The sequence below is a fragment of the Eubalaena glacialis genome, chromosome 8 (genome assembly GCF_028564815.1).
Source record: "Eubalaena glacialis isolate mEubGla1 chromosome 8, mEubGla1.1.hap2.+ XY, whole genome shotgun sequence".
Classification (NCBI taxonomy): Eukaryota; Metazoa; Chordata; class Mammalia; order Artiodactyla; family Balaenidae; genus Eubalaena; species Eubalaena glacialis.
This window is the reverse complement of record NC_083723.1, coordinates 100,661,988-100,677,348: the sequence shown is the minus strand read 5'-3', so window position 1 is coordinate 100,677,348 and position 15,361 is coordinate 100,661,988. Positions and strand designations below refer to the sequence as shown.

The following is a 15,361-nucleotide window of genomic DNA, read 5'->3' as shown; positions in this document are numbered from 1 at the left end:
ATAAGTGATTTATGCCCATTATTTTGTTCTGATTTTAGGTACAGATATTTTTGAATAAACACTTCTTAATAATTCTTCTTATTATTTTAATATAAAACACATAGCCAATTTAAGGAGATTATAGAAAAATTGATGAACAAAACTCCACAATTAATTATTAAGGTGTAGTTACATGGGTATGGTTCATATCCTTCATGCTTAGCTCACTTTAGTTATCATATATAGACCTGAAGCTCTACATGATTTACCCAGTTTATATGGTGTAAAATTATCCCACTTCTAACCAAAGCACAGATGCAGTACTTGTTAACTTTTTAGTGTCTTGAACTCCATGATAAAAGCTTTGGAACCTCTCTTTTAAAAAAAGTCCATAGATACAATACATTTTGCACATAATTTTAGGGGCTTCTGGACTCCCTGGAGCTCATCCATGCTCTATGATTTTAAATAGTATTCTCCTTATTTTAACATTTATTTCCTTAGGATGTGATATTGACAAGTAAAAGCCAGGAGCTTTATCACAAAAATGCAAGGTCTTCTTGTGGTAGAAGCGATCCATAGTTTTTACACACACACACACACACACACACACACACACACCCCTGTTTGGCTTTAACTCATGTTCTCCCACAACTAAATTATATTAAAAGACCAGTGTAAATAAAGGGGTTCTTATTAGTTTATTTTTATACAGATTTTATTTTCATGTTATTTACAGTGAGATGTAAAAATATGACATTGACTACAAACAATATAGAATTTTTGGCTTTATCCTCACAGAATACTACAGGTTCTAATAATGTCCTATTATGAATAGTTTTCTATATCATGTAGACTTGACTCTAAATTTCTAAATTTTGTTTCAAATGTAAACTTGTAACTGATTTAATAAAATTAAGTTATTCCTAGATGTCCATATTAATAGAAAAAATACAACATAAAGTTGAAAAATTCTAAGCATACCATATACATGTTTTTATGTTTACTTCTGAGATGTGGATAGGTATTTTATAGCTTAATAAGAAATCCAGGGAAATTTAATAGATTTATAATAGTAGCATTATGTTTAAATGCAGATCCAAGACACTATATTAGATGTTAACTTAATTTTTCGTGTTATCAAATGCAGAATTATCGTAATGTAAAAATTATTTTATTGATACTCTAGAACACTCTTGCTAATTTAATAAAATGCTTTAAGTTGTAAGAGCAGATTCCATAAAAATTCATGAAAAATTTAGATATCTGATCATTTAAAACAGTAATGAAAATATTTCCACCACCTATACCTTTAACTGTAATACGATCCACGGGATGGATATATCTGCTCTACGTAGTGTAATACTTATTTTGTCCTTAAATTGGGAGGAAAGTAAAACGATGAATTAGCCCCGTCCCAATCGGCACCCCGCCCCCACCCCGAAGTCCGAGGAGGCGCAGGGGGGCTCTGGTCGCTGGGCTGCTCTGCGGACCATGTGCTGTGCTCCCACCTCCCGCTCCTTCGCAGCTGCCCCAGCTCAGGGCCAGGGCCACGTGGCGCCGCCCAGGGACCCCGGGTCATCCTGCGTGTGGGAGGGGGTCCTCAGGAAGCAGGGGCCTGCGGGTCCCCAGGTGCGGTGGGGGAGGTGGGTGCCATGCGGGCACTAGCTGGTGGGTCGGGCGAGGAGGCCAACATCTTCAGGGTGAGGGTCATGCGGCAAGGCGTGGCCCTGGAGGAGGGAGAGGTGGCGGGGCTCGGGGAGGAGTTGGGGCTGCTGGTGGAAGACATCATGCAAGTGGTGGAGGCGGGGGCGGAGGAGGAGCAGGAGGAGGTGCAGGCGGAGGAGCCGGAGGAGAAGCCCCAGCAGCAGGGGCAGGAAGAGACAGGGCGGGGACCCGGGACCCACGACCGCTCGGCCCCTGCTGGAGGCGCTGGCGGCCCTGCAGTTAGAGCTGACCGCTCTGAATGCCGAAGCCAGCAGGGCCTACACTTGGCTCAAGCGCATGATCGGTCAGAGGCGGAAGCCGCACTTGGATGGAAGAAGGGCTATCATCTGAGGCATCCCTGGCTTCTGGGCCAGAGCCATCATGAACCAACCCCAGATGTCGGCCATGATCAGTGACCAAGATGAAGACATGCTTAGCTACATGATCAGTTTGGAGGTGCAGGAAATGGGCCATCCCAGGCACCGCTGCAAGTTGATGTTTTTCTTTCGGAACAACTCCTACTTCTGGAACGACATGATCATTAAGGAGTATCACCTTAGCATCGCTGGATATAGGGCGTCTCGTTCCACTCCAGTTCAGTGGTTCTGGGATTATGAACAAGGTGCCCCCAGCCGCAGGCAGGACACCACCAGCCTTAACTTCCTCAACTGGTTGTCTGACCACAACTGCCCAGGGTCTAACAGGATTGCTGAGATCATCAGCGAGGGCCTATGGCCCAATCCCCTGCACTACTACCCCAGGGAGGAAGGCCCACCGGGACAGACCCAGAGATGAAGGCGCTGGGGGAGCTTCAGAGTTTGGCCAAATAGCACAAGAGGCAGGAGGCATCTACAGATGCGGGGGACGGGGGGATGTATCTACCTACACGGTTCTGGTGCCCAGGGGGGAAACGAGGAAAGGATGGCCAGTGAAGGTTCCAGAGAGCAGAGCCCCACGTGCCAGGAATGACACCCAGAGAGACAGAAACAAGTTAACAAGTGAAAAAAAAAAAAAAAAGAATTAGTGATGCAATGGTAAAATTAGAGACCTAACCTTGAAAACTAGGGATTCTCAAAATATGGTCCTCAAACCCCTGGTTGGGGGGGGTTCCCTGAAACCCTATCAGGGAGGTCTGTGAGGTTGAAACTATTTTTATAGGAATACTAAGATCTTCTTTGTCTTCTTCACTGTTTTGGTATTGCATAGATGGTGCAGTAACAATGGTGGATTCGTGCTGGAGCTTTAGCATGAATCAAGGCAATGGCACCAAAATCACTAGTAATCATTGTGTTCACAGGCACATACTCACAGAAAAAAATAAGCCAGATTCACTTATGAATATTTCTGATTAAGCAGTAAAAAATATTTATTTTTAAAAATCTCAACCCTTGGGTACACATTTAAAAAATAATGTGAAGTGAAATGGGAAGTATACATAAAACACTTCTGCTGCATAACGAAGTACAATGATTGTCTGGAGAACTGTCTGAGTTGCAAGCTGAACTATCTGCTTTTTCATAGAACACCATTTTTACTTGAGAGAGCAACTCGACAAACAAATTATAGTTACTCATACTTAGATATTTGGCAGACATTTTCTCAAACGTGAGTGAAGTGAGCTTGTCACTTTAAGGAAAACAACTGACAGTTTTGTTGTGCCAGTGATAAATTCAAGCTTTCAGGTGAAAATTAGAATTTTGTAAAACGTTATCTGCCAAAGTAAACGATAGTTTTCCAGTACTTAATGATTTTTTGATGAAATTATTGACAAATGTAATTTGTTGGATACTATATAATAAAATAAAATGTGTCAACTTTTGGACAATCTACATTACCCAATGAACCAGTGTTTTCCAAATGACCAATGAATGACATTACGAAATCATGAATCAGTAAAAGATCCATTCAAAGTTCAAGATAGACTAATGGATTTTTTAAAATCACAGAGTAAGAAAAATTTACTGATGTGGTTATAGATTCCACATTGCAACTAACCTTAAAGAAACTACCACTCATTGAGTTTTGGTTTAATATCAAAGAAGAATATCCATAATTATGTGAAAGGCTATTAAAATACTCCTTCCTTTTTCAACCACATGTCTATATAAGGTTGGATTTTCTTCACCTGTTATCAAACAAAACAATGTATTGCAACAGACTGAAGTAGAAGCAGATATGAGAATGTAGAAGCGCATGAATTCTACTAAGCCAGACATTAAAGAGATTTGTATAGTGTAAAATAGTACAACTCTTCCCACTCAACTTTTTCTTTTGGAAATACAGGGTTTTTTTCATAAACATATATAACATGTTATATAATAGGTTATTATTATTATTAAATGAATTAATAGTCATTTCTAAATTTCCTTAGTGTTATCTTTCTAATATTAGAAATGCTAATAAATATAACCCACATAACCAAGAGAACTTTGGGGTCCTTAATAAATTTTAAGAGGGTAAATAGGCCCTGAGAACAAGTGTGTTAATCACTGCTACAGACCAGGGTAATAGTAAATAATTAATAAAGACATATCTTCATTTTCCCCACTTAATATCATTTGACTATCCCTTATAATTTTCTCTGATGAAAACTATTTCAATTTAATTTCAGTTTACTTTTCTATTTCAGTTTAATTTTCTTGAGCATTATTGTTGAAATGGTCTAGGTTTTTTTTTTTTTTTTTTTTAATAGGAGTAGAATTCTCATCTCTTGAGACATTGGTTGAATTCCTGGTCAATCAACGCAATGCTCTCTTTACAGTGTCCTAGTATAGTGCTTAATATAGACTAGGCACTCAATAAATGTTATTGACTGGCAGAACATGTGTTAAACAACAAAGTCAATAAAAGTGCAAAACAACTGTGAAAGCTAGAGGGAAAAAACTCCATTTACTGCTTTATCCATTTATGAGCATAATTAGTAGATTTTAATCCATTCCCACAAAAAGCACAGTTTGTGTCTCTATTACCATTTAAAACACAAACAAAAAGTGCAGTTTGTGTCTCTATTACCATTTAAAACACAAACAAGTTCTTGTAGGTTAAGTACCTTCTTCTCTAGGAGACCATAATTATCATCTCGTATATTGTACATCTTGAATCAAGGCAAGGCACTTTTCTCATGAAATTTTAAGCTCAGAGGTCACAGTATGCTTTTACCTTTCTTTACCCCCTGTACTTTACAACAAACTCATTTCCGTTACCTTCTCCAAATTTCTTACAAAATGGAAATTAAAAAATGGAACTGTAATCAATCATTGATGAATGCTGACAGATTGAATAGGAACAGAAGGAAAGTAGCTTCTTATTGTGGGCTCAAACCATCTTATAAAAATTATGAAATCTTTAAGATTTTAATGAAACACCTTAACATATTTGGGAGTTCTTTTAGGCTGGCTGTTTCAAGGAAAATAATTTAGAAATACAAATTATAAGCTACGTAAAAATCAATAAATAAATGCATTGAACCATTTACTAGTTTATCTACAATTTATTTCTATAGTTCTACAGTTAAAAGTGAGCCACCATAATAAAACAATTACAATAACAATAAAATACTTGGCATTTACTGAGAATTTACTCTGTACCAGACAATCTTTTAGTACTTGAATGCAGTATTTTATTTAATCTTCACAATAAACCTTTGACTGTATCTTGTGTGGGTATCAGTGTGGATTACTCATTTTTCTGGTCAATTTGTGCTGATCATCTGCATATATTTTTACCCTTTATCTGTAAAAGGTGGGGTCACAGAATGATTCTTTCTAGGATTCAAATTCTAACTTGAGAGGCGAAAAAGAAAAAGCTGAGCAAAGTAAGGAGAGGGATTTAAATAAGGTTGCCAGGAGGATTATTGCCTCATAAGATATAAATACTCATCTTAAAGTTTCAAAAAATTGGTTTTTATCTTACTTTTGCAAATGCATACCCTTTTATTAGCTGGGCTTGTGAGTTATCATTTTTCTCATACATATTTGCAAAACTGGTCCTTCCATTTGACCTGAAAAAGATTCCTCTCTCTGTTGTTATATAATTTTAGCTATAACTACAAAAAATAATAGACTCCCAAAACACTTAAGGGATATTTTGTGAATGTTTTTCTCTATGACCACAAGAGCATATATTACCATAACTTCTTATTTTGCTCATGTTTGTTTCATATACGTCCCCTCAGCGACTAAATTCTACTGTTTCTATCTACTCAGAATAGTGCATAGCCTAGAGTGGGTGCCCCAAAAAATGTCTGTTCAATGAAAGAATGATTTCATCTGTGACTTGAAAGAGTTAATACCTTCCTTTCTGGTCAAATGCGCAAATCAATTCTCAACCAGAAAACAGACCACCTATAGCTATTCAGGTCACACACCTGTTTCCTTAAATATTATTGCCAAAACACATTTTATATTCGATTTTACTATTATGCATCCATCTTTCCCTAGCATTAGAGGTGTTTCATTAAAAAGCAGTATAACTTCAATTTGTTTTTATGCTCACCTTGACGAAAATAAAAATGAATCACTGAATAAATTCAAGTGTATTTTATGTATTTTTGAAATGGTACAAACCAATCATAGTCTTATGTTGGGCATCATTTACTCAATTATCCCAGAGCATCAACTGAAGTTATAATTACCTGAAAAGGTAACATTTAAGGTAGAAATTTGGCAAGAACATTAGTATAAGCACAAAGTTGAAAATGTTAATTAATAATTATTAGGGCACAGTTAATGTTTAATGATCGGGTTTTCCTTTCAGATTCCTTTTCTTCAAACCACCTCTTTTTGGAGGAGAGGAAGGGAGGGTTCCTCAGAGACACATCATTGGCCCTCTTCTCAGTCTGAAACATGTTTTATGGACCTCATTATCCATATCTGTCTATAGCTTCAACTACCACCAATATGCTGATGATTCCTTTACCCAGATGTGAGTTAACAGGTTTGCATTTCCAAATCGGTCTAGGAGCACTCTGATAAGCTCCTCAAAACTTGATGCTTCTCTATAGCTACATGTCCTCTAGAAGTTCATATTTCATCTGTTCTCAGTCAAGTTACCCTATCCTGGGAATCATAGTCTACCCTTGACCCTCTTCTTCAGCTCCTCGTACATGTTCTATTAATTCCTTTGTCCACCTCTTAAGCTTTCTTCCCCCACTCCCACCCCTTGTCCCCATCTTAAATTCAAGCCCTCATTGTTTCTCTCCCAAATTTCCTTAGTAATCTCATTGGTATCTTGCATCTGGTTTCACTGCCCTTACATTGCTCCAGATTGACTCTTCAGAGTTGTAGGTCACCTTATGTTGTACCTTACTTAAACCTTTATGTGTATCCCCATTTTCTTCAGGACATAGTTTGAATTCCAAAGCATGGCATACAAGGCCATGGACACCTGCCCACTGTCCTGCTCAAGGCTGAATTTGACTCTGTTCTCTAGTCTCATCTTCCCCATCTTCATATGTAGCCTTTATTTCAGGCATGCCAAGTTTACTTGCAGTTCTCCAAATGTGGCAAACAATTTCATACCTTTGCAAATGTGGTTCCTCTGGCCTATAGTGCCCTCAGCCAAACAGCTATGAATCATTCTTCAAAACATATGTCAAGCATCCTGGAAGCCTTCTCTTACTCTATCTTGAATAAGCTACTTTTTCTCTGTATAACCATTATCTCCCAGGTTATTAGACCGATCATCAGATTGCAATACCAATATTTATTTTCTGTTTTTTCTTAATAAGTGTTTTTCTCATCTGTCATTCTTTAACCTGTAATCTTCTAAAGGTCAGAGACTATATCTTGTTCTTCTAAATATACCCTGCATAGTTTTAGCAATGTTAGTTTCTTAACCAATGTATGTTTAACTAATGAAATCCTTAAACATTCTCTTTGTTGTTTTGGATATTTCTTTAATTTATGCCCCTTAACCATTTTCATCTTTATAGAGAAAACACTGTATATGTCATTCTACAAATTATTAGATGTTTTCCAGTGGGATTCCCAAGGCTTGGAGAATCTTTGATAGCCATTTTTTAATAGGAAGAGAATAATAAGCTATCACATCAAGCAATTTTAACTAATTAATAAAGGAAGCTGAAAAGATACCTTTCCTTGGCAAGAAAAGGAAGGGCAATAAAGCTGCTGTATATAAATTATACTTTTATGTGCCTAGGAATTAAATTCTTATTTTAGGTATCAGTTTAATAAACATCATACATTTAATATACTGATTTATAATCAAACAAATTGTAATAGTAAAAGCTACTATTTGGAACTAGAGAGGATTCAGTGTGTTGCGTCCTTGTTCTATTAGTTGTTCCTTCTGTAGGAAAGAGGATTCCCTAAGTCTCAGGTTCCTTATCTGTACAATGGAACTAAAAATAAATGGGATAATGTATGTAAAGGGCTTAGTGCAGTACCGGGTACAAAGCATGTAAATGGTAATCATCATCATTATCATCATCATCACTACCTGTCTCAAAAGGTTACTTTGGTGACATTATTCGACAAGCACATTTACAAAACTTTGCAAAATGTAGCGTGCTATGTATATAGCATTAGATACTATAACTTAAATGAATAAGCTTGTTATTTATGGTTTACCTTGCCAAAAAATTGAAAAATATTGCCTTTAAATACATCAGTTTTTGAGATTTGTGTTCCTTGGCAGTTGGAGATCAGCCAGCAGTCACGCCCTCAGTGAACACCTTTTATCACTGTGGGCACCGTTAAGGATTGATAAATAGGCAAGTTTCCCCAGGAGTAAATGCTTCTTTGTCTTTCTACATCTAGGGAGACTATGAGTAAATGCAGAAGGAAACCCTCCCTCATGTGTACCTAACTGCGGAAGTGGCTTGAAAAAGCTACAGCTGCTATTTGGCCACGGGGTAGACGAGCTCAGAGCCTGTAGTTTTACCTGCCGGGTGATATTTGCACTGAGCTTCCATCGCCTCCCTGCCAGTTTGGCCACTGCACACTGCACCTTATGTTGAATGCACTATTTTCCCTATTTCCTCCTCTGTCCGGATTAAGAATACCGGAAAAAACACAGAAAGAAACTCCTAGGTGGTTCTGGCTTTGGGACTGAGAAATCTGCGCAGATAAGACAGGCTTCGGATGCAGCTACGAGACGCCCACTTGAGGCCGGAACCAATAGTGACCAAGTGTGTGTCCCAGGGCGCTGCGGGCTCGTCCAAACGCTAACAGTGCTGGACACCGTGCGTGTGCTCAAAAATTTGCTGAATAAATGTCTACACTGCACAACCTGTCTTGAGTCAACCGCATCCCAACCCAGAAAATAATCAAGCTATGTGTGAGCTGAAACAGAGTGCCATTTCGCAGATAGAAAACCGGTCTTACTCATGCATCTACAGGAATAAAGACAGTTTAAAAAGAAAGCCTCGTGTATTTTGTTTTGTTTTTGCTTTTCTTTTCAAGAATGTTCCTCTGACTTTTACAATTTGGACTGCAGCATAGCGTCAAACAGCAGCAGGGCAGAGCGAGAGACTTTTTAAAGTCTCTTCTCCACCTTATTTGGCGGTAAACGGCTCTGGCCCCACTTTTCCGTGCTGGGGTTCAACCCTGGGTATCAAATTCGGGTCGGAGACGCACCTTCTGGCTGTTCCGCTCACCCGGGGAGGTGGAGGGGACCAGCTCTCCTGCCCCCCGTTCGTCTGTGCCTCAGGAAGCTTGCGGGAGAAAAGGGGATAGGTTGTGGTGGTGGTGGTGTCACGGCAGTCCAAGCATCCCGGGTGGGCACACACAGAGCCACTGCGCTCAGCGCTCCGCACCTTTGCAAACTACGCGCCTGACACCCGGGCACTCGGCCAGGGTCGCGGCGGCTGCGGCGCGCGCACGCGCACTCCGCGACCCCGCGCCCGCTCCTCAACCTTCCATTCCACGTGCTGCTTGTTGTAGGCGCCACAGGTTCCCCACCTGCGCCCGGGCGCTCGGGCGGCTCCGCCTCGGCCGGCGGACGTTGGAGGACTACGGGGGTGGCGGGGCCCGGGCCAGCGGAGCAGTTCACCGGGCGCTCGGGCTCACCCCCGACGCTAACTCCGCCTATTTAATCCCGGCGGCTTCCTCCCCCCGCCCCGCTCCCAGTCCTCCTCCCGGCTCCCGCCCGCCCCTTTCGCCCTGGTGGTAGGAAACACTCCTGGGTCTAACTCGACGTGTCCGGAAAGCCTCGGCCAGTTTCCCTTTCGTTCTGCGGCCGCTGCTGCCAGCCGCGCGGCTCCCGCAGACCCGCGGGCGCAGCGGCAGGGGGTGAGGCGCCTGGGGGCCGCGGGCCGAGCGGTGGGGTGCCCCGAGCACTATGCTGGACCCGTCTTCCAGCGAAGAGGAGTCGGACGAGGGGCTGGAAGAGGAGAGCCGCGATGTGCTAGTGGCGGCCGGCGGCTCGCAGCGAGCGCCGCCGGCCCCGGCTCGGGAAGGGCGGCGGGACGCGGCGGGGCGCGCGGGCGGCGGCGGCGGCGGCGCAGCCAGACCCGTGAGCCCGAGCCCCTCGGTGCTCAGCGAGGGGCGAGACGAGCCCGAACGGCCGCTGGACGAGGAGCAGGAGCGGAGGATCCGCCTGCAGCTCTACGTCTTCGTGGTGAGATGCATCGCGTACCCCTTCAACGCCAAGCAGCCCACCGACATGGCCCGGAGGCAGCAGAAGGTGAGTTGCCAGCAGGATCGGGTGTCTCCAGCCCCACTTCTTCCGCCCTGGGCTTTTCTCCCGGGAGAGCTCTGGGGCGCCTGCCCGCTGTCCTCCTGCAGGACACTGTATTTTTGTTAGTCTTGGAGGGCAAGGGAATCTTTGGAGGGAGGACGGTGCTTTAGCCCGCTGGGTATCAGGTTGCAAAGGACGCATCTTCTCCCCCGCGGTTGGCAGAAGCTATCAGCTTGGTCGGGACCGAGACCGACCCAACAGCCCGGCGGTGCGGCGGTTACACCCGGCAGGCTCGGCCCCGGCCGGGTTAGAACGCAGCTCGCATCAACTTTAATTTCGAAGGGTAGTGGTGCATTCCGTCCGCTTGGCCCCCCTGGAGCTAGGCTTTACCGTGGGTCTGAATGAGTGTGGAATCTGAACACTTCTGCTAGCTAGAGAGAAGTCTTTTCTGGGGAGAAGGTGTAGAAATGTTCCACGAAACAAAGCTAACTGGACAAGTTTTCCTGTACTGCTGTGTAACTAGGACATCAGATCCTAAGGAGGAAAGGGGTGCAGCTTTGGTGAGTTGCTGTGGGTTACCGGTCTCGGCAGGCCTAAGGAAACACGCTATTGATGAAAAATAAAGGATTGGTTCATAACCACTTCATCACGAAAGCGCTTTTGTCCCCATCCCCAAAGAGCTAAAGAGTTTCAGGTGAAATGTCTGCCAACTTTAGTTTTAAAACAAGACCCCAGGGTCTAATAGTCTGTAGCAGACAAAAGTGATGACTCAAAATTTCCCGAATTGGGTGAACGTTTTCAATAGAAACTAAGAAATCTTCTTAATAGAATGTTGAACCTAGACGATTCACCAGAAATCTGCACTAGCTCCCTTAGTTTGGGACAGGATGTGGAGACCCAGAGAGATTGTATTGTAATTTGTCCAAAGCATACCTAGTTGCACAGATGTTTGTTAGTTTTCTGAACCATTAACTTCAGAATGTGAGGCATTTCTTAGAAATTTGGAGCACTTCTGAATTGACTTGTGAGAAGCTGGTATTTCAGAGTAAATGCAGTCTTCCCATCATCCTCCCACCCCCAATTACCCAACCTCTTAAAACAGGCCTAAACCAAGCAGCTGTTTTGAATTGCTCCCTGGGCGTACTTACGGGATGATTCTCTACAGCTGGTGGCTAATTACACAGAGCCTTCAAATGCCTAACCTGCTAGGTAACTCAGTCCCAGAATGCTAGAGCTGGAAAAGACCTTGGGATCCAGGCAGGCCCTTCATTTTGGAGGAGAGGATTTCTGAGTAACATTTTCTATTCCCTAACCAATTGGTATGATTGAAGCCACCATTTGTGAGGTCAGTTTCGAGTGCCCTGTAGAGTTTTTGTGAGCCTTCCATTCTGTTCCTAGGTGAGTACCACGCTGTGTCATCCTTTGCTTGCATTGGGTTGCATTGCAGTCACCCAGTGCCTCTTAACTCTGTAGGTCAAGACTTTCATCTTCAGTAGTCACTCTTAAACTAAGTAATTTTTTGTGTATGTTGTATGTAGTCATATAAGTTTATGAATATCATCCAGTCTCCAGTTTTAATATTCATATTGCATTTAAGTTTATTTTCGGTGTGTTAAAGTATAAAAATAACGTTTGGTGAAACTAAGAGGCTATTCCTGTCTGGAATATGATCACTGAAGGTGCTTTTGCAAAGAGTCGCTGACTGGTAGCTGATTCTTACTGTGCATACTTGTTGCATTTTGTTAATGAAACAAACTCGCTTGTTCAAATAGTGCAGATTTCTCTGACTCTTGTTTAAATAGAATGTTTCTCCAGAAATTATTTGAATAGGCACACAGGTGCATTTACAATACCACTGAGGAGACCACTGTTATAACCTCCTTCAGACATCACCCAAAATAATTCCAAACTGCAAAAAACGAAGCAAAACAGTGCGTATGTTCTGTGCAAAAATACTTAGACTGCTTGGAAATTTCTATTTTCTGAATATTGAGAGCATTAAATGCTGTGAGATGAAGTTTTGTGAATTATTCTTATATTTTAAGGGGGAGGCCCCCAAACAACTTAAGTGTTTCCCTTATTCAAACTTATTCAAAAGGCCCCCCACTTTCTTTTTTTTTTTTTTTTTTTTAACAAGTTGCTTGTTAAAGGGAGCTGGAGCAATTCTTGGCAGTCGGGTTTCCTCCCAGGACAAAATGAAATGGGAATTTAACTATATTCCTCCGAATTTAATGCACAAGCCAATAATTAATGACAAAAACTTTGTCTTGAATTATACAGTTGGGTTATATAAAAGAAGTAACAGGATAATTGCAAAATCACTAATCCATTGTATATTTTCTGTATCTTCAAGTAGTCAGACATCTAGTAAAAGGATTTAATAGCTTAAATTGTAATTGAAATGCATATTGCTGCTTACTCACTTCTAACTTTAAGAATTTAGAAACTCAGAAATTGAGATTTGAAAGGGTCCTCACCTTATAAATGAAGAAAATTAATCACAGGAAGATAAAAGCCTTATCCTGGCAGTCAAAGCTCTCTCACTATTAGGGTTGGTGGGTTTCTGTGAACCAACTGAGCTGCACTGTTTTTTGTTTTCCCACTTGGCTAAGATGGCCCACAAAGCTAGTAGGAGGTTGTATCCATGAATTGAAAAAGCTTAATAGCATTAAACTCAGTTGACTAAAACATGTCTGTCTTTGCTTTTGGCTGGAAAATTTCAGCTTAGAAGAATAATGGTGGTTAGCTTGTGCCAGTCTGATAACTTAAGGCTTTACAGAAAACTCTGGGAGGAGTGTAGACCAGACACTGACAAAGCCTTGTACCATGTGGTCACACCACCTAAATGGTTCACACATGCTACCAATGTGGAGTAACAAACAGCCAATGGCAAAAATGACTTCAGTTGTGAATAATGCTTAAGCCTCTGATGCTTATTTACGTTGATTACCTTTGCACCATCAGTTAACAGTGATAATGATGAACCTTGGATGATTCTAGGTCATTGGTTAAAGGTGGGATCAGCGTTGAAACTAGGAAACAACAATGATGCAGATAAAGCTAATCAGTTGTTGCTTAATAAAGGCAATTTGTCTGTTGAACCTTTGGAAAACATTGAGACGCTAAAGGAAAAATAAAGTCCATGGTGGTTAGAAGGTAGGGAGAATCTGGGAAACGTAATGACTACCATAGAAGAGGTTAAGTATGTTCCATAGATGTGGGTTTACAGATTGCAGGTCTCAGTTTATAACTGTTTCAGGTGTGCATGACTTGAAGTGCTAACAGTTTTGGTTGGCCAGTCTCTAGGTTTCTAGTCAGTAGTTGCTTTGTTCATTATTTGTTTTATTAAATTTAGTAAGTCAGATGTTGAAGCCAACTATCTTAAACTAGAAATAATGAAGAGGGAATCAAAAAGACTAAAATGGTATCTAATAACTTAACATGTGATTCATCTACCCTTGTTCTTTGCATTTTTATGTGTCACTGTAATCTCACTAAACTGCCTTAAACCTGCTTATATAATCACTCCCACCACTTTGCATAATTTTCCACACTAATTAAGTTTGAGAAATGTATACAAATAATGTGAAATTGCAGATGGTGGGGAAGTAATCTCCTTTGGTAAAACCGATCAGGAAGAGAGCACTGTGGGGAAATAGTATTGGGTGAAATAATACACAGTGGGTTCTACACTTGGCGTGTCTGAGTGTTTATACTGCAATAAAGTGGCCACTTTTATCTCTCTTTGGAAATGGCAGTACTTTCTGTAGCTTAAAAAAAAAAAATCTTCTCACTGCTTAGGTGATCCCTGGGCTCAGAAAAAGACAATTTTATGAAAAAATGAGCTAGATTTACGAAGACCAGGAATCACTTACCTTATGCTAGGGGTCATTGTTCCTTAGTGCTATGTTGTGCCATCTTTGGGGCCTAAGATAAGACTGTGGCCTGATGTATTCTCAGCGTAGTGCATGATGTATAAGAACCTAGTAAATGCTTGTTGGATAGGAAGTGTCAGATTTAGTCCCTGTCTCGAAGAATTAGTGAGGTATAGGGTGGAGGAAAGAATATAAAGGCAAAGAGTCAACCTCTCTTCCGTGGAAATTAATGTTCCTAAACATGTTTTGAGACCACCAGGACTCACCCCACCCTCTGTAAAGAAAGCCATAAAAATGGTAATACCTGTTGGTATAGAACTAATGACTTCGAAGGGAAGACTTTTCCCAATGCCACAACCAAATCCGAGAGACAAGCAGTGTAGAAGCCCCACAGCATGCCTTGCTCTCTTGCTTGCAGGTTTCCAGGAGATGTGGTGATAGTCTAAAAAGCCCACCCTCTCAGGGAGTTAGGATAATTCATGCTTTGCTCCTTACGCTTTGGTACTTTATGGTGCAGAAGGGATGGGTTATGTTGTTTGCTGCTTTTAATAGGGAGTACATTGTCCTTTGGGGAGTGAGTTGGAAACCACACATTAGAGTGAAACCTCAGACTGGACTTTATCTCAGAGAAAAAAATGCTGCTTGTTTCAACTGATTCATCTATCCCTCCGCAGGGTGTCTTGAGACCGCGGCACTTAATTTGGTGGAATGAGTTGTGCTAATGAGAACTCAAATGGATTAAGCGATATTGCAGTTCGCTTCTTTCAAAAATGAAATCAGCTGTAATTTTGGTGTACATTGACTGCTTATAAAGTGAAATAAAATATTGTAATTCTGTGTGTTCCCTCTTTTAAATGGAAGCAGTTCCCTTCATTTCTACCCTCACAAGATAAATGGCATAGTTTGTAAAGTCATTAAAGACCTTCAAAACAAAATTAAGAAACCCAATTGTCAGGCTGTTAAGTATGGGAATTCTGAATGGAAAATTCTACCAGTTATTGTTTTCTAGTGAGGCAGGCCTCTTTTGAGTTATTGTGCTACTTTTTATGCATTTCAAATTAGACCTTTCTTTGGGAAAGAGGGTGGGTTGCATAGTCATGTGTTATTGCCGTTTCAGTTTTTAGGCCAGGAAAAAAACTCGGATGATTGTAAATAGAATA

The 15,361-nt window shown here is 41.3% G+C and overlaps 2 protein-coding genes across 11 annotated transcripts in view; both read left to right on the top strand.

Moving 5' to 3' along the window:
- The first annotated feature begins 1,634 nt into the window (after positions 1-1,634).
- LOC133096636 (testis-specific Y-encoded protein 1-like) lies at positions 1,635-2,481 on the top strand. The gene is given in 2 exon segments (XM_061198254.1): positions 1,635-1,877; positions 1,879-2,481. Coding segments are annotated over 2 exon segments (846 nt in total).
- Positions 2,482-9,853: 7,372 nt separating this feature from the next.
- The window catches only part of CADPS2 (calcium dependent secretion activator 2), a 548,265-nt gene continuing 542,757 nt past the window's right edge, over positions 9,854-15,361 (top strand). For 9 of the 10 annotated variants that reach the window (XM_061198688.1, XM_061198685.1, XM_061198689.1 and 6 more), the window contains exon 1: positions 9,855-10,332. In XM_061198688.1, the coding sequence (XP_061054671.1) occupies positions 9,988-10,332 (345 nt within the window). In that variant the 5' untranslated portion in view covers positions 9,855-9,987. Of the gene's footprint in view, positions 10,333-15,361 lie in introns of all 10 variants that reach the window. The other variant, XM_061198686.1, reaches the window with a different exon arrangement.